The 18,432-nt window shown below is 40.5% G+C and overlaps 1 protein-coding gene across 1 annotated transcript in view; it reads right to left on the minus strand.

Moving 5' to 3' along the window:
- The window catches only part of SEMA3A (semaphorin 3A), a 165,330-nt gene extending 150,474 nt beyond the window's left edge, over window positions 1-14,856 (minus strand). Inside the window, exon 1 of the mRNA XM_058806151.1 lies at window positions 14,592-14,856. Within this exon, the coding sequence (XP_058662134.1) occupies window positions 14,592-14,703 (112 nt within the window). The 5' untranslated portion in view covers window positions 14,704-14,856. The remainder of the gene's footprint in view (window positions 1-14,591) is intronic.
- Window positions 14,857-18,432: the final 3,576 nt, after the last annotated feature.

Raw genomic sequence — 18,432 nt, forward strand, 5'->3', positions numbered from 1 at the left:
ATTTTTAATAAAAAACATTATTTTTGCTTCCTTCTTTAAATGTATAGTTATCATAAAAAGTTAAAAAATTTTATTGCCTCACCACCCTCTGCTGCATTTGAGACTTTCTGCGTTTCTTTAACATGTGGCACAGACCACAATAAATTTCAGGGTAATAGAAGTGTCTGCACAAATGGCTACATCTGAGTGGCTGCAATCTGAGATTCCTCTTGCTGTTTTGCAAAGAGCACTGAGAGCCCACTGACAAGATGTCTGGGGCGAGGGAGCACACAGCCCCGTGCTCGCCGTCCCACTTTGTCAGACTGATGTTTGAAAAGGAGCAGGGATTCCTTGCTCAGTTGCTGGCCTTAGCAGCTCTGTGGAGAGGCAGGAAAGCAGCTCTGGAGTCTCCTGCTGTGGGGAGATCTCCTGGGCCCTCTCCAAGGAGCTCATGTGAGAAGCAGTCAGGGCAACTTTCGCTCAAAGTGCCTGGAGCCACAGGTACAATAAATAAGTAATACTCCAGCAAAGGATAAAAGTTTCCACAATGCTGTACCCTTTTTTGATGGATTGGGAATGGTTATTGAGACAGAACTGCTGCATTGTGGAAACCACATTCCAATGCTGTGGTATTACTTTATCAAAAGTCACTGTGCTTGAATTCATCAGCAGAACTGCCCGATGTGTGCTCCACATACAGCCACACAGATGGGCTTTGCACAGAGGGTTTCATGGAAAGACCTGTTAACAGGGAAAATGGGACAGGGCTTGGATAAGAGATGACATTCCCTTCCTCAAAAACTCAGTTTAAAATTGCCTGGCCATTCAAAAAATCAGATCACATTTCATATTCCAACTCAAATATCTACCAGACTATCTAAGTGTCTTTCATAGTGACTTTAACTGATGTTTTGTCCCACTGGACATGAGGATACAATCAACCACAGCAAGGCAGGGAATGCTCCTCTAGTGGAGCACAGCAGAAACATGGGATAAAACAGATTAAGACAGATTATTACTGAATTAAAACTTTCATTTGAGTAGAACTACATTTTGAACAGTTTTTGCATCATTTCTTCCCATTAAATGGGCAGAGCTGAAAAATTTCAAGTGATCCCTACAATTGCTTGGATTCATTGGTTGATTATTTTCCAAGTGAAGAATAACTTGCATAGCCTCTCAAAAGGGCACTTCACACCACAAGTGCCAGGTACATTGAAATCAAAAGGACTACTCATGTGAGTAGGAATTTGTTAGATCAGTCCTTTTTGGTTTTGTTTTTAATCTCCTGGCAAATACCAAGACAAATCACATTTCATTACAGGAATATTATGTAATAGAACAAATCCCAGAGCCTTTGAATAACAGCCTTTTGTAAATCTAGTGAATTAACTTGCATTTAACTTTGTAAGTTTTTTGGAACAGTGTAAACAGACCAAATAAGTTCACAGAAGCTTTGTGAGAAAGAAAGAGTGTGCTGTAAATGATTACAGAGGTGACATTAATTATTTTCTGAAATATGGAGGTTGAATGAAATACATCATGGTATTTTAAGGCAAGTAGATGGAGACTACAAAACAGTATCAGGGAAATTACACTGGCAAACTACAGCAACAGTCCCAAGTTATCCTATTATCAAGGGGTAGGTACATAACCCCTATCAATTTTGGAGGTGAACTTTACTTTGGAAACATTTTCTAGTCCTTGTACCTGCCTAATCACAGGCTCTGAAGCTGTTTCAGGCATAAAGGGCTTAGTAAATCATTGTCTCTCCATATATACACATGCCAATTCTATCTAAACAGATATGAGGCACAATAAAATATGTAGAAAACTGCCTGACTCCGAGCCTATTAAGATTTTGTTTTACTCTGTGTTCCTCATTTTTCTACTGTTTGCTTTTACTTTTTCACCTTTTTGGAGACACGAAGAACTGTGTATTTTGAAGAACACACTTGGTTTTAAACTACAACATTCAGCTTTATCTAGCTGAGCATGTACTGAAGTATGGCAGCAGAACAGAATAGTGAAATGCTGGGCAGTTTGTAAGGAAGGTTAAAGTAATGATTTTCTTGGGTGGCTCCTGGGTCAGATACTGACATAATACAGAATAATACTCAAATCTTTTACATTTCTTTCACTCCTATCACACTTATCTGCCAGATTTCCAATGAAGGTCTCCATCTGCTTACTGCTTAGATCTTGTGCTTTTTTCCCCATTTTCCCCCCCTTCATTGGGGGAGAAGGAAGAGTGGCATTTTTAGCTTATCTTTTATGAAATATCAAAAGAAGCAAAAAATGTATAGTACTTGGAGACCTGATATTGCTTTTTAAGATTCATTTTTCCCCAAGTGGTCATTATTGGAGTAGATCAATTTAAGGTGTGGGAGTTTCCATGCCAGTGAATAGGTTAAAGTTTTATGGTGCTGCTTTTCACAGCACTTTGAAATGCAATGATCTTTGCCAGGAGCTAGCTAGAGAATTATTTACATATCCCCCTTCCTACCTCAGCTGACCATTCACATGCAAATGGGAACTTTGACAGCTCCTCCACACATTTATGAAGCCCAATGATCTGTCCATTTTTCAACTCAGAATAAAAGCTATGACAATGCCTTAGAATAAAGGCCTGCCAGACTCTAGATTAGTTTCTTATTCTGCAATACTGAATATTAAAAAAAAAAAGAAATCCAACTTTATAGGAATGGAAAATTTGGGGAGCACGGTGTATGCCTATTAGCCATAAAATAAGTATTGATTTCCTAGTCACCATCTGACGGACAGTAAGTTTAAAACATATTTGAAAAGCATAACTGAAGTAAGCTCTTGGTTTTTCCTCCAAAAAATAACTCAGCCCCTCGAAACCTGATTTTTAGAATAGGCTCAAGTCACTGCACTGTGGGCACCATGACACCAGAGGAGGAAAATGAAAAGCAGACATTTAAACTGGCCCTGCCAGTTAAACCCTGTGTTTGAAGAAACTTGACTTGTACTACTGAGCACAGTGGGTCCCAGAACAATTTACCTCTGCATTTCAGGAGGAGCTCCATGGCCTGGCCCTGCACATGCAAGCAATTGCCTCTTAAACCCTGAGATCTGCCTGGGCAGTTCAGCTCAGGACAAAGCTGTGCTTTCATGGTGATTATCAAAAATCATCACTATTCTTCACTTTCACCAATTTCTACTTTTAAAGGAAAACTTGACTTAAGACTTAAAGTCTTTTCTGGTGAGCTCTCAGTATCTTATAACCACAAACAAGTACACATTTCCTTGTCTAGAAAGCTGTATTTCACCTCTCCTCATACAATTTACATGCATTGATCACTTCCATATGTCTGGCATAAGGTAAAATAGTTTCTATGCACAGTAATGGGGGTGAACCTACAGTGAAACAAAATTCAGTATTTATCATATTCCTACATACTGGCAGAAAAAAAAAATTTAAGAGAGTGGCAGTTATGAGAAACAACCTTAAGGGGCTGTTTATGGTCTCAGCTATGGAAATTGTATTAAAAAGCTACAAGATGCATTTCTCAGACATGTCTCTTTCCCTTTGGTAAAATGTCAATTAGCAGCATCAGGGTCCAAATGTGCAGCACTGCAGTCACAGTTATGATGTTACATTTGGTTTACACCAGAATAGTTCATAACTGCTTAGAATTTCTAATATAGAATAACAATACACATGGTACTTGACATTTGTCTCTCTGAAAACATATGAAAAAGTATTTTGACACCAGTAAACAGGACCTTTTCATTGCTGTCAGCTGGAGCCAGCCTCAAGAACTGAACTTGGCTCTTCTAGCACCTGCAAAACTGTAAGAAAACCATGTGGCATGTGGTCAAGCAAGACACTATGATTTAGCATGTTAAACTACCAAATTGTGTCTGAAGTTCAAAAGAACATCAAAATCCACAAAAACTTGTATTTTCCCTGTGTTTCTTAATTAATGGCATGAAAATGGTTAGCTTATTACAGAAAAAGAATGCTATTCAAAACAACAATTACATCATGTAAGTGGCACGAGGAAGTATAAAAGCAAAGAAAAACATTCCTTGAGATAATTCACTGAAGATAAGATTTAAATGCTGCATTTAAGGTATGTGGAATATATGAAACACAAATTCTATTTTCATAGGCCAGGCTGACAAAGCGAACAGGTGCTTTCTTATTTACTTAAGGAATGAGGATGTGAATCTATCTGAGATGCAAAATTCTACATACGAATTTATTACAGCACTTCATCCTCATTATTAGGTCTGAACCAGGGCTGTCAAGCAACAGTTTTCCAGTGAGTGAGTCACAAATGATAGGCAATTATAACTGACTCAACTGATTACTACTGAATACTTCCCCAAGTGTCTAGGAAAGGTTGCCCTCATCCTGGAGAAGGCTGGGGAATATTTGGGGTATGGGAAGTCATAAAAAAGGATGTGTGCCCAAAGAAAGAGAAAGTTTTTGTCCAGAATCTCTTGGGAAGGAAACACTTGAAGGAGCCGGGAAATGTTTAGCACCAATGGCTTGGTAAGGTATGTTCAGACTGAGCAGAAAGGGAGAAATCGCCCCTTTTTTTTTTTTCTGATACTCACAAGAAAAAAATAAACAAACAAACAAACTTCACTTTTTATTCCCTCTTAATTTTAAAATATGACTATCAGCCATGATAAAAAAAAAAACAAAAAACCCTAGCTTAAACTTAGAGAAATTGGCCAGACTCTCACAAGCACACACACACACCATTGGAAGACAATACTGCAAAGACTGAACACAAAGGCTCTTCTGCAGAGCCTTCTGTAATCACCTTCACAGTGTGTTTAGCTTGAAATAGAGGTGGAAACTCCAAAAAACATTTTGAAGGGCTCTTGTCTAAAATTGTCTGGAATATCCAAATAGAATTGAATTGGACATGCTTCCTGGATAATAGGGATGTGATTCATGTCATAGGTACACACAGCTGTGAATATTGCTATTATAATCACTTTAAAGTACCTGTAAGGCCTTTCTATGTTGATCAAAAATAAGTTCTGACTCAACTTTGAATACACACATTAATGGGATTATTCTGAGAGCAGGATACAGCTCTGAATAAGCACGGCAAATCTCTGACCTCCAGCAATTTCTCAGGAAATCACGTAATACCACTTTACAGGTGAAGAAGCTGACAGAGAATAGCCAAGGAATTAATAGGATTTCACATTTATGTTATTTTCTTTGATTCTCTTTACAGTACAGAGTTTCTGTGTATCATCAGCTGTGGTGCTGGGTTTCTGTTAATGCCTAACCTCCATTTGTAGGTGATGTAGGTGAGATTAAATAAAAACTTTCCTGATTTATGACTATTGCCCAGTAAAGAAGTGAGTCACAATTCAGGTTTAAAGAATGATGAAACACACAAATTTGTAAAATGATGCAAGAAAAGGATGTAGAATATCCGGTAGTTTCCCATTACAGATGAAAAAAAAAAAGTCTGAACAATTAGAATTAGAAATGTATGTAATTTTGGGTCTCAATACTACAAGCTGCAGAGAAAAGCAAAATTATCAACATATAATATTGTTGTCAATACTTTACTTCATCAAACTCCTTTAGAATGAGCTATTAAAAATTTCCTTCAATTTTAACAAATTCCTGAATCTTTTAATTTAAGAAGAAATCTCGCCAACTTGTTGCAGGTCAGTTTTTACGGCTAGAGAACAAACAACTAGGGATACACATTTGGAACAAAAATACAGACTGAGGTTTACCATACTGATAACCCAACAGCCAACACTCTGGAGTACTGTTTTGCTGATGCTCCTGACCTTGCGGAGAAGTGACAACTGGAGCTCTTTGAAAATGAAATCACACCTTCCTGAACAACTGAACATACACTTGATCTTGTTGGGTGGACTCTCGACACTTCTTGGAGGAGCAGAAATTCAGAATGAAGAGATTTCCTAACTCTGCAATTTGCAGGTACCTCTACATTTATGTTGTTGTCCACAAGGCCATCAGAGCAAGGAGTTTTGATAGAGTCATTCATCTGCTGTAGTAGAAGTGAATATGGGGAAAAACGCAATCTTGAAGATTAAGTTTTTTTTCCCAGATCCCCAGACATCATTTCTGCTGTCCCTTCTATCACTCAACAGGAGCTACATTTACCACATGGGCCTAGCAGGATGGAGATCTTGGAAAGGACCTCTTGTGGTGGAGGAGAGACAGAGCTGACCTACAGATACTACAGAGCAACACTAATCATTATTGATATGACCTTTTTGTGCTTTGAGAAAAAGAGCTTCCCTAGGAGTCAGAACTATTTCAGACTACACATTCATGCAAAAGTAATGAAGTTGCACTAGGAAATCCATGAAAAAATTGAAATATTAACACCCTAAAATCATCACTTCATCTTAAGGGACCTCATTCCGTGCCTTGGCCACACATGGGACCTGTGTCTAGCAAAGTAGAGTTATTGCCATTCCAGCATCAGCTGGAGATGAAAGCTGTGCCCTGCACTCTCTGCAGCTCTTTTGGATGTTTGTGAGCTGTATTTATCGTGCGATTCCTCTAGAAAAGGCCACCAACCCATCCCCCTTGAAAGGCAGCTCCAAATCCTTTAAATTATCTCACAGAGCTTTTTTGTGTCCTTTTCTCATACAAGGCTGGAATTTCAAAAGGAGCCAAGAGGGGCCGTCAGAACCAACATGAGCTTTGCTTCATTAGAGTGAGGAGTAAAGGAGAGCTTTCTTTTTCCTCCTTCCACAAGTCAGATGAAAGCAAATAACTACTTCATTCCTCAGATTGCTCCCTGTAAGATCCAACTTTGCATGAAAATATTTATAAGAGATGAGAATTTTATTTGACTGCTCGCTTCTAAAGTTTCTGCAACATCCAGCTGGAGAGATAAGCAGGCAGCCCAATAAATGTCAAACAACTTTAAAACATTAGAAGAATGGCAAAAACTTCTGACTTTACTGTGTTTGGCTATCAAACAGCAAAGGATGAAAACTAGATGTGACACAAAGTAGAGTAGTGCTCACACATTTCACAGATTGCTGTAGATATGTCTAGTTAAGGGGGATCTGCAATCCCCAAAGGGAGAAAAGAATCCCCCAAACTTTAAATCTATTCACAATTTTTAGAAATCAATAAATTAGGTTTCATCCCACTCTCACTACTGAAATTGTTCAGCTGAAAAAATGTAGACTCGGGGGTCAAGGCACCTGTCCTTTGAATTGCACATATACACACGGATTTTTATTCGCAAACCATGCTCTATGAAATTGAATCTTGAATATGTTTTTCTCTTTAAAGCACAGAAACATTCAGATGGTAATGGAGCTAGCCAGGGGACAGCTTATTGAAAGCTCTAAATGATTAAGCCATTAAATTAGTAAAGCTCTGTAGCCCCAGACAGTCACTTCCAGCATGTGTCACTGGATTTGGGATGAGCTTATTAAGGAGGTGAGACATGGGAAACAGGAGAAGTAAATTAGGTAATTGTTTTAAGAATGTGAAAAATGTAGCGGTGCTGTTTATTTCTTTCTACACCGCAAGTTTGGTGCAAATTTAGACAGAGTCACAGGTGACCTCAAGATCACAGATACTGAGTTCTTATGTATATTTAATCAGCTCGATTTTTACACTGCTTTAAATACTCATTTAGGCAAAAACAGCTTCTTAAATTAGGAAGATTTGGATCAGAATACAGCTTAAGTTCTTCCATAGCAGTTAATCAGTACCTTCTTTTGATACATTCCCAGAGAGAAAGAAACTAAATAAATGAACAGGAAGCGCAATTCCTGTTACTGTCAATGACAAGTGATGAGCACCCTTAAAGTCTCATTCAGTCTGTGCAGTCCAAGATTAGCTCTCTGGAGGAACCTCTCCTTCCCCTGAGAGTGAAAAGAGCCTGAAGTGGCTGACTGTGTCAGCGACAAAGAAAGAGAAAGACACCACAGAGAACCTCCTGTGGCGCGGGAGAAAGGTTACAAGACTCTTAAGATTTCGGATGCTCTCAACAGCTGTGGCCATCCTCTTCTCTCTTGTATATTCAGATGCTATCCCACTTGGAAAAAATAGGAAAAGTTCAAGTAAAAGTACTATCCCCACAGTTATTCTCACTATTCACAGCTGTTCCTGGAAGAGAGCAGCTAACCTATAGAAGGCCGCATGTGGGAGGACCGTGAACTTGCAGACATTTCTGAAGGGAGCTTTAATCCTGCAAGGGAAGGAATTTGCTGAATCGCCCACCAGCACAACAGCAGCAACAATTTTTACACATAACCTTAGTTAACAAGGGCACCATAACAGGTTACAGTACCTCCATTAAAAGTTTGACATAGAGCTCCCAGGGTCCACCCCACACATTTGCTTAAAAGTAAGTGTGTGGGAGCCTGAAAATAATTTTACCCTTTTTAGTTGTCAAACAACTGGAAAATGTCACAACCACTGACACTGCTTAGAAGGATTTGTTTGCTTCTCAGGCACTGCCTCAGGTGAAGATGTGATTTTGCTTCAGATTGAACTGGGGTCAAGTCAGGCTCCAGCTGATGAAGAAAATGTTGAAAATACTGGAACAACTTTGTATTGCAGATGCTTCCATTGCAGTGTTCCAGGTATGCACATGAGGGAAAAGTCTGTGGGCCAGAGGAAGTAAATAAAGAAGATTCTCTAGCAGCAGCTGTGGGCATTACAGGCCATATGCACAATCAGTGATTAAGCAAAACCAAAACCATATTAAAAGGATCAGAGTATAGCAATGCATTAAATTAAAACTGAAAAACACTTCCAAGAAAAAAGCACGAGTTAAAAATACAAATCATTTCATGGTTTCTTTTCAGGTGGGAACTCCATGGAAATGCATACAGAGTTGCCTGCAGGAGAGATTATAAAAAATAACTCATTTACATTGTAACAACCTGCTATGAGCGGCTTTCTCATTTTAAATACTGTTTTGCTAAATGTTATGGGATAAGTATACACCTGAATAAACCCTAAGCAAATAGGTAAGTACCTCAGTCCTGATCAAAAGCTTCAAGCACAGAAGTAAATTTTAAAGGCAGATTTCACATATCAGAAGATTCACTGAGCTCAGGGTAACTATGGATATTTAAATTCCCCACTAGGTCAGAGTTTTAAAGATGCTGTTACCAACAATAGAAGTAAATGCTGTACACCTTGTCTGCAGCAAGAGTAGAGTTTCCATGGCTGTCAATGCAGCACCTTCCATGAATAATTCAGTCATTTGCAAACCATACAGTAAAAATAATTACAGAGAACTCCAGCTTCTCAGAAAAGTGAGGCTCTGTAATTCAGAAACCACTTTTTCCACTGGAATTAAATGGGAAAGTTGGAAATGCAAAATGAGAATGCTGGGCTAGGTTTTCACCCTCCTTGTTCCAATTACACTGCCAGTCTCAGGCCCTAATTAGCTAGCTGAAAATTTCCCTATATAGGCAAGATCTGAGCTTAGGCACTTCCTTCATCAGCTTTCCCCTCCTGTCAGCCTGTGAGCTGTCAGAGCCAGGCAGGGTAGTCCTACCATCTCCCTGAGAGCTCCCAGGTCTTGGAAAAACCCCAATCAACCAGTTGGTAGAAAGATCAATGTACAGATCTTCCCTGAAAGACTCATTATTTTGGGGCAAATAAAAAAAGCTGACGTGGCTGTGGATGCCTCTGGTACCTTTGCAGCCTCCTGCACTGACTGAACTGTGAGGTCTGAGAGCAGTGGAGCTGTGCAGAAAGTTTGTCACAAATGGTGGAAGGTAGAGATGCAGATGTCCCTAATTTACTTTCCTTCACAGTCTTCTTCCTAAATCAGGGCTTTTCTCTCACTTTTAGGCATGTCAGAGAGGCTTTTCCCTCAGACAGTACTCTTACAAGATAGTTTAAGCAAAGGTTTCTAAGCAGACACCTTGAAATCTGAGACCAACTCCAATACTGGTCCCAGCTCAAGAGAAACAGGCTCCCTTGCCAGTATTTCTCTCCCCATTTCCTTCTCCCACTTTGTCCTGCTTTCCCAATATTTGCAGAGGTATTGAATTGTGAGTTATAAAGTTTGAAGGAAAGGAAAAACCACAATCAAACCCACTGGCAGGTCATCAACTACAACCAGACTGGGTGAACAAACTACAGGCCAGGTATCATATTTACATTAGTTACATACAGGTAATTCAGTGTGGTGCCATTCCTCCCTCATCACCCCACGTGGGACAGATTGAAACAGACAGAAGTTTTGCCATTGCTTTCACTATGGCCAGGATTTCATCTGGATAAAAATCCATGCTATAAAATTGTAAATCAACTGCACATCAAGGATGGAGTAGTTGTCACTATCACTGCAACTTTAAACAAGACACTTACTTTTAATATGGCTTGAATTGAAGCCAGAGAGTAATAGAGCTAAATCTGTGCGCAATGCTTTTCCACTTACTTTTTCTGAAGTAATATGTATCCAATTGAGCAACAATAACAAAGGAGAACCACACATGTACTCTTGCAAAACATACTTACGGCATTTAGTAATTTTCAATAGACAAATAAGACGTGACAGATGGATTTGAGAAAGTTGGGTTGACAAGATTTACTCATGTGGAGGCAAAAAATCAGGGTTGCTTTATGAAAAAAATCTGGAAATCAAGGAATTGTTAATGGAAACTTTCATTGGGCTTATTTGTTTATATTTAAAGGGTACTTTAGCTGGTTCCATCTCTGTTATGTGCTGTTACCTCCCCATGCAGAGGACAGCAAAAGAAAATACAAAACAATAAACGATACAAGAAATCCATCTGGAGTTAAGGTTATATTTATTGTTTTAAACTTTGCACACTCAACTTGATCACCATCTTTCTGAGAACTCTGAGCTCAATAGGAGTTTCCTGAACAGAATCTGTGACCTGGTGACACAATATAGAGACTCAAAACCAACAACAGAATTGAAGTCAATGATATTAGAAAAAACACACCAAAAAAAAAAAAAAAAAAGGCAAGAACAAAGCCCCCTGCACTCTTTAAGGGAAGATTCTTTTTCTTTTGATACATCAACAATAACATTTCTTTTTACTCTACAATAAGGACACAAAGTCTTTGAAGGACACAAGAAGAGGAGGTGAGTGGTTGAAGAACTCAACTGAGCTTTCAGTTTTATGGCTGGTTTTACCACATTTAGGCTATGATCCAGCATACAGTGACTTCAATGAACTTTAGATCAGGCTTTTAATCATATTAATTCCTTTCAACTGAAATAAGGAGATGAGTATCATCTGAGCAAAACCTTTCCAATCCATGTACAAAGATGAAAATGCTTGGAAACTTTATAAAGTACAGGGCAAAACCCAGAAGCTACTGAACAGGAGCTTCACCTCACATTTCAGGTGGACAAGGATTTCCCTACTGCTCTCCTCAAATTTCCTTTCTTTCATATGGCAGCAGAATCCAGGTGATGTAAACCAAGCACCCAGCACTCTGTTTCACAATAAACAGAAAGAATCTGTTCAGATCACAGATGTGGCCTTAACATATGCACTTAAACACTTTCTGTATCATTTCCCATCCAAACCATGCCCGTACGATGCTTCTAATCTTCTGCAAGACTGGGTGATAAGAAGTTAAGAGGAAGTAAGAACAGGAGTTCACCAAAACTTCTGTCCAGCAACCCGGGAAATGGCAGAGCTAATACCGGGCCTTTGAAAGCAAGTGACCATAGGAAATCAAGGTTGGCAGGGATTTAACCCTTCATGACTCATTTTGCTAACTTTTAAAGCAAATGCCTGAGCTTTTTAACCATGTTTGACATCTAATTAGTCGAGACAATGAAGAAGTTAAAATACATCCTTGATTTTCTTTTGAAATAAAGCACCAACAATTAGCTCCAAGGTATTTGTTCAGCCAAACAAGAAGCATACATCTTAAAAGAAAGCACAATGACGGTCACAGAAAAGTGAAGTCGCCTGTGTCGGTCTTTTCACCCTGCATGTTTGGGGGTTTTTTTTCAATATCATAAGTTTATTTTTCTCAACCACATCTCTTCATGGAGATGAGGAATGGGTAAGTAAGTGAGTAGCTTCTTTTTCTACTTGCAAGCAGTTTAAATAGAGATGAATCACTTGGTATCACCTAGTCACATGGTGGTGAAGTATATCCAGAGAGATAAGTATTAGCATGTGAGCTATTCTGTCAGTGCCTAAAAGACGTATTTTCAATACCCACAGCGCTCAAGGATGTTCCTACGCAAGGTGTTAACACTGATCCGTGCACTGAGCACTGTGCTGGAAGCAAAATTGCTCTGGAAAAGCACCAGCTGACAAGGCTTAGTCTTCCCTGAGTAATAATGATATCCCCATACCTGGGGATCAGTGCAGCAGCACTCTCCTATTGACCTGGCCAAGCACTTACACCAGTGCTTAACACTGAGCATGCAAGCAGCCCCATCTGATTTTCAGAGTTACACGTTTGAAGTCAAATATGTGACTCAAAGGCTACAGTGTGAATTCCTGTAAGTCTTCAGACTTCAACTTGCCTTGGATTAAGTACACATTTGCTGTCTTCACTAGATAGGAAACAGGGTTGCTCGCCATTTGAACACATTCTTGTTGCGCAATGACCCACCAAGTATGAAAGAGTTTTGATGTTCCACTCAGTTTCCTGTTTTGTTCATATATGACTGACCATACAGCAAAAATTGATATCTGATATTTTAAAAAATGAAAATGAGAATCTTTATCCCCACAAGAGCAGAACTGGAAAACAACCAATCGGCAAGTAGCAAAATATTTTTTAAAGGGTCCATTGATACAGCATCAGCGGGGTGGAAAAAAAAAACTAAGAGAAAAAAGAGACAAGAAAGGGAGAAATCCACTATCAGTCACATTTGGCATCTCTTTAAAATTAGTTTCTGTGCATTTAGCCAATATGAGCAGGGGTAGCAGACTTGAGCCATAGATAAACTTTAAAAGGTGAAAAAAAAACCCCAAAAATAAATAATTAGCCATTAAACCCCTTTACAGTATATTTTTACAGCATGTATGCTTCTGTGTACTCATCTGAGTTTCAACATGACTACAGAAGTTTGGAAGCAATTAAGAGTTTTTTAATGAGTTTTCTGACATGACATGTAGTTACTGTAGAAGCTTTCTTTAGACTCCATGACTCAAAAAAGCCAATTTTGTGTTAAACATAATTTTTTTTCTCATTAACAGACTCTGAACCCCTTAAACTGTTCTTTTCATTCATATATTTTCAAGTTTAAGTACACATAAATATGCACATATGTGTTCTTTAACAAAACCCGGCACATGCATTTATTTCACACAAAAGCATCCAAGTTTTGCAGGTGCTTAATTCTTTATTTCATCTGGAGTGTGAAATGACGCCTGCCCTGTATCAGAGAGGATCTTCCCCCCTCTCATTTGCAGCACGAGAAAGATGAAAAAAGAAGTAAAACGTATTTCTACTGGCAAGAGATGTACTGACACTATGCTGTAAACTGAGATTGACATCTATGACCAGGCATGCACACACACGTTCTCTTTTTCCCTCTGTAGGAGCAATGTGTCATTTTCCCTCTCTCCTTTCAGAACCGGAGCTGCAGCTCCTTCTCTCAGCCATCAATAATCTAAGAATTATGAGGAGGCAGCTCTTCAGAGAGATGTGTATGTACCTAGGTGTACAGCTCTCCGTTTAAAAAAAATACTCCACAGCTCTTACATTTTAAACTTCTTTCCCAGTTGTACATTCTCCAGATTTAATGAATTGTTCTGAAAATGTACTTGGAGTGGAACTATGCTGATAAAGAGAAGAGCCTGTCTACTTGACTGTTCTCCTTTAGTACTGGCACTATTATACAAAAGTTAATTACTGACAACTGCAGTGTGAGTGGCATTACACAATTTCAAACACAAACGTAATCTCACAGCTCTCTTTCTTCAGTTACACCTTCCCTGTGATCTCTAATGACACACATCAGACTACACCGAAAACAACCCTGGTTCAAATAAATCGCACTGCATTAAACATCCATAGGCAGCATTTTCTGGTGCCTAGCAGTCCTCTCCTCCTTTTCTGGACTGATCTGTTCCTTTCAGTTTATAGTTTCTTGGCAAACCCACCATCTACTGCTTATGTTAGGCATCTGATTGTCAGATTTGTACAAACTGAATATTCATGACTTGAAAATTAACCACTTCATGCCTAAAATATAAAATAAAACAAATATATATAAATCTTTATCAATTCCATGATGTTTAAAGCAGATCTGAAATTGTGGCTGCACTGCACGCTCAGCACGGGGGAGGTGAGCTGGGTGGCCAAACGCGACTCATCGTTTTGAAGAGTAAAGTCCGGTGAAATAGCACAAGACTGAAAAAATGCTCTAACAGGGATCAGCACGATCCGGAGTCCTCGTCTGCAATCGCAACTAACTCTTCTTTGTCTGGGTTTAAACTGCCTGGTACCGACCGCAGCACGGAGAGGCTTTTTAAGAAAATGTTTTCAGGAATTTCTTCTAATGTCAGTTTCCCCTTTGGAAGATAAGGGAAGAGCAGTGAGGAAGGTGAGGAGGGAGGCAGCGACGGGGCAAGGAGAAAAAGAGGTTCGGAGGAAAACCGAGAACGAGAGAGAACAACAGACTTACCTTTATACGACAATTTGAGCCTCGGCACATTATTCTTCACATGCTGGCAGTTGACTCTTCCCGCTAGTAATACTCCCAAGGAAAGCAAGGCAATCCCCCTGAGCCAGCCCATGCTGCAGCAGCCACCGGAGGGTCCCCGCCAGCCGCAGCCGTGGCGCTCCCCGTCCTGCCGGGCGCCGCCGGGGAACTTCAGGCAACCTGGGGAGCGGAGGTAACAGGTGATGGGGGTGGGCTCCGCTCCGCGCCCGCCGCGCCCCGCCGCCGCCGCCGCCGCCCCGGCCCCCCGCTCTCCTTCTGCTTCTTCTCCTCCGCCGCCGCCGCCGCCGGGGCAACTTGGAGCCCCTCTCACGCACACGCCGCGGGCCGGAAAGGGAGGCAGCCCCCGAGCGGCGTGCGGCGGGGGGGCGGCATGCTGCGGGCGGCGGCGGCGGCGCGGGCCGGGGGCAGGGGCCGGGCCGGGCCGGGCCGGGCCGGGCCGGGGCGGGCCCGCTGCGCTGCGCTCCCCGCGCAGGGCGGGCGGGTCCCGGCGGCGGGGGCGGCCCCGCGCTGCCCGCGCTCCCGGAGCGCCTGACAATGGATGCGAGCGCCGGCAGCGCGACCCCCCCGCGCTTCCCCGGCTGTCACAGCACATGCAAGGAGCGTAAAAAATAATAGGGGAGAAAAAAAAAAAAAAAAAAAAAAAAAAAAAGGAACACATCGCGGCAGAGATGAGAGAACAGAAACCTCCGCTCCGCCGCGCTTGGGGAAGGCACGGAGCTAGACATTTCACCAGCTGTTTCATGTCATTGTCCAGGTTGTTCGGTTTGGGTTTTGCTCGGTTTGGGTTATTTGGGGTTTGTTTGGTTGGTTGTTTGTTCGGGGTTTTGGGGTTTTTTTAAGCCGTTTTGCAGTTCTGATCAAAAGATGCACGTCCCACTTTAAAAACAACAGCACAACACAGCCCACGACGTTGCCACCCACTTAAATAACAGCTCCTGCCCATAGCGTAATCCTCTTCGGGTTGTTCCCAGTTAAAAACAAGTAACAAAATCTCCCATCAGCAGAACTTTACCACTGAAGCTTTTAAAGCCTTGTTAGGGAAGGTTGCTCTAACCTCCCTCCCTCCCAGCGCTACTCCGTCCGATTCAAGGAAAGAAATTCCTGGTAAAGCCCACTTCAACAATCAGTTCAAGACATGGACAGGTCTGCAGGGGCTCATAAATTACACAGGAGTATTCTCTAAAGTGTTCTTACAAGTTGAAAATGTTCCAAACCTTCCAATCTCTAGGATTGTGTGATTATTGTAATATATTTTTGTGCAATTAAACTAGATAAAGATTTTTTGTTTGTTTGTTTAGGCAGGAGGACACACAAAATTCCCAGAGGTCTTTAAGGAGGTGTAAATACAAACATATAAGCAAACTCAAGCTCTCCCCTCCCACATATCTGAGCAAACTCCCTTCTAGTCAGTGGTGGTTTATTAAAATCTCCATGCTGTGCTGAATATCAATGCAATGTGTATTTAGGATGTAATTTCTTACACAGATATGTACCCTGTTTTACATTCCTAATGCAGTATTGACAGAAACACTGGCAATCGACCTTTGTAAAACATTGGCATCATCAAAGTGTGATGACCCCTCTGTATTTCATTCTATGGTTTTCCAGAGCATGGGAGTGCTTTATGGTGACAGAGTCAATGGCATTTCAGTGGGAGTCTCTTCCTTCCTTTTACCACTATTTACTGTGGTTTAAAAACCAGTAATCCAGTCCCACTGATGGTGACCACACTACATGCTGAATCACACAAGCACAGCATCTCTCTTCTGTGTTCAGACCTAGCTGCTAAACCAGCATTTAGGAAATAGTTTCCAGTTTAGAAGTGAAGTTCATAGTTGAAAAAGCGGGTGTCAGTATAGTTCTAATTAAAATGTAAAGGCTTGTGCAGAACAAGGCTTGGTACTATGGTAAAACAAGGGCTAAAATTCTGTCATTGCTGCTTTCATTGCTTGATATTCACACACCAGTGGAAAAGAAGGGGCTTTTCCCCTCTCCTTTTTAACTAATTCTTCTGCTTCCTGAGCTTAATTCATTAATCCTGTGGCATTGTATCTGCCAGATTCAGCAATTCTATTGATCAGCAGCATTGTTAAGAAAAGAAAACAAAAAAATAATATTGATTTTGGTCATTCCCACACTTGTTATCCTGAGCATTTTCATGCTCCAGGCAGTGGATTAGAGCTCCAAAATGACAAGAGACGCCTGTCTGTTTTCCATGGATTACTTGCTACAGACATTCACTCTGCAAAGGAATTCGTGTCACTTTGAGATTATTTGGAGAATTGGCCTAATGAATTATCCTTTTGTATTGAGCAAACAATTAGAAACAAGACACAAAAGATGCACCATATTCAGGGCTTTATAAAGCACATCATTTTACAATGATGTTGTTACACTCAATTTACTTCTAGTTGCATAAAGAAGGCACTGCTACTTCTTTTTATTCTTATAAGAAGATAACACAAAGCTAAAAACCTATCTTTCTCATGTAGAATGAAAGTGTAACACTCCAGACTACTTTACATCAATCAAATAAACAAACCATGTTTCTAGTCAATATATATTTTTTCCTAGAAAACATATGGATTGGATACAATGAACACTTGCTTATCCAAGATTGCATGTGAGAAATATAATACAGCATTATTTAAGGAGGGATGACAGAGACTTTTTACATCCTTCACGTGAGAGACCACTCGCTTTTTGCCTTCCTCTGTGGGATACTACGGTCCAAAGACACAGAGAAGGGTAAATCCTGATCCTTCTGCTATTTAGCTCTAAGTAGTGCTAATCAGCCAGTCAGGAGAGCATATGCTGCACCCCCTTATAAGGACAGGGGCAATGGCAGCACTTCAGTGGTGCTTGAGGAGGCTTTATATCTCACAGGCACCCATTGCCATATGGTGCTTCTGCCAAGGCAAAACCGGGCTCTGCTTGGAAGGAATGACTTGGCCAGCGCTCTCACAGCCAGTGCCAGAAACGTCAACTCTGGGAATTTAGGGTGGGCAACAACTCACTCTCAAATAACAATCTATTCACCTTTTTTCTTTGGTCTTTTTAAAGAGATCTCGCTGCTGAATTTAGAGCGAGGCAAAAAAGTAAAATCCAAATTTTCTCAGTTATTCAGATAAATACCCTTAGCCCCTGAGGAAATGAAGACCACCCTTATTAGCTTAATGAATTTTTCTATTATTGGGAAGCAAGTTCAAAAGGAATAACAGTCCTTCTGCATGTTTTTCCATATTTGTTGCAGATTTTATTTTCTGTAATGGTATTTATAAGACATTCTATATAGTGTTTTATGTTTAAATCCCACATAGGGCCTTGTGAGCTCTGTTTAACATTTCTGCTCTCATGCTGTGTTGCATTATGATTTGGAGGTTTTTTTATGCCACCTTCCAATATGTGCAGCAACTTCACATTGATAGATCTCACAAAAAGTTATACTTGGACGGTTCTGGGCTTTTACTGCTGACCATCCATGCAGAATTACTCTAACAATCACTTACAATTTGGCATCGTTTGGTGCTTCTCATTACTCAGAAATAGTGTTATTTGACTCATGATTACTTCAAACCTTGCTGCTTGCTGTGATTTTTATGCTTAGAAGCTCTTGAAAGCTTAACTGCTCTAAGAAAGTCGTTAGTGTGCTTTAGAAATGTACTTCTGTTTTCAGGATTGTTTCCTGTATTTTGGATGAGTCATTACTTGTTTGTATGGATGTGATCAGGTGCTTCTCAAAACTGCACAGGAATTACCAGAATCTGGTTTTGACACTTGGTACTAATCCAGCAATCTTTGA

Source organism: Ammospiza caudacuta, chromosome 5 (assembly GCF_027887145.1).
Source record: "Ammospiza caudacuta isolate bAmmCau1 chromosome 5, bAmmCau1.pri, whole genome shotgun sequence".
In the NCBI taxonomy this organism is placed as follows: Eukaryota; Metazoa; Chordata; class Aves; order Passeriformes; family Passerellidae; genus Ammospiza; species Ammospiza caudacuta.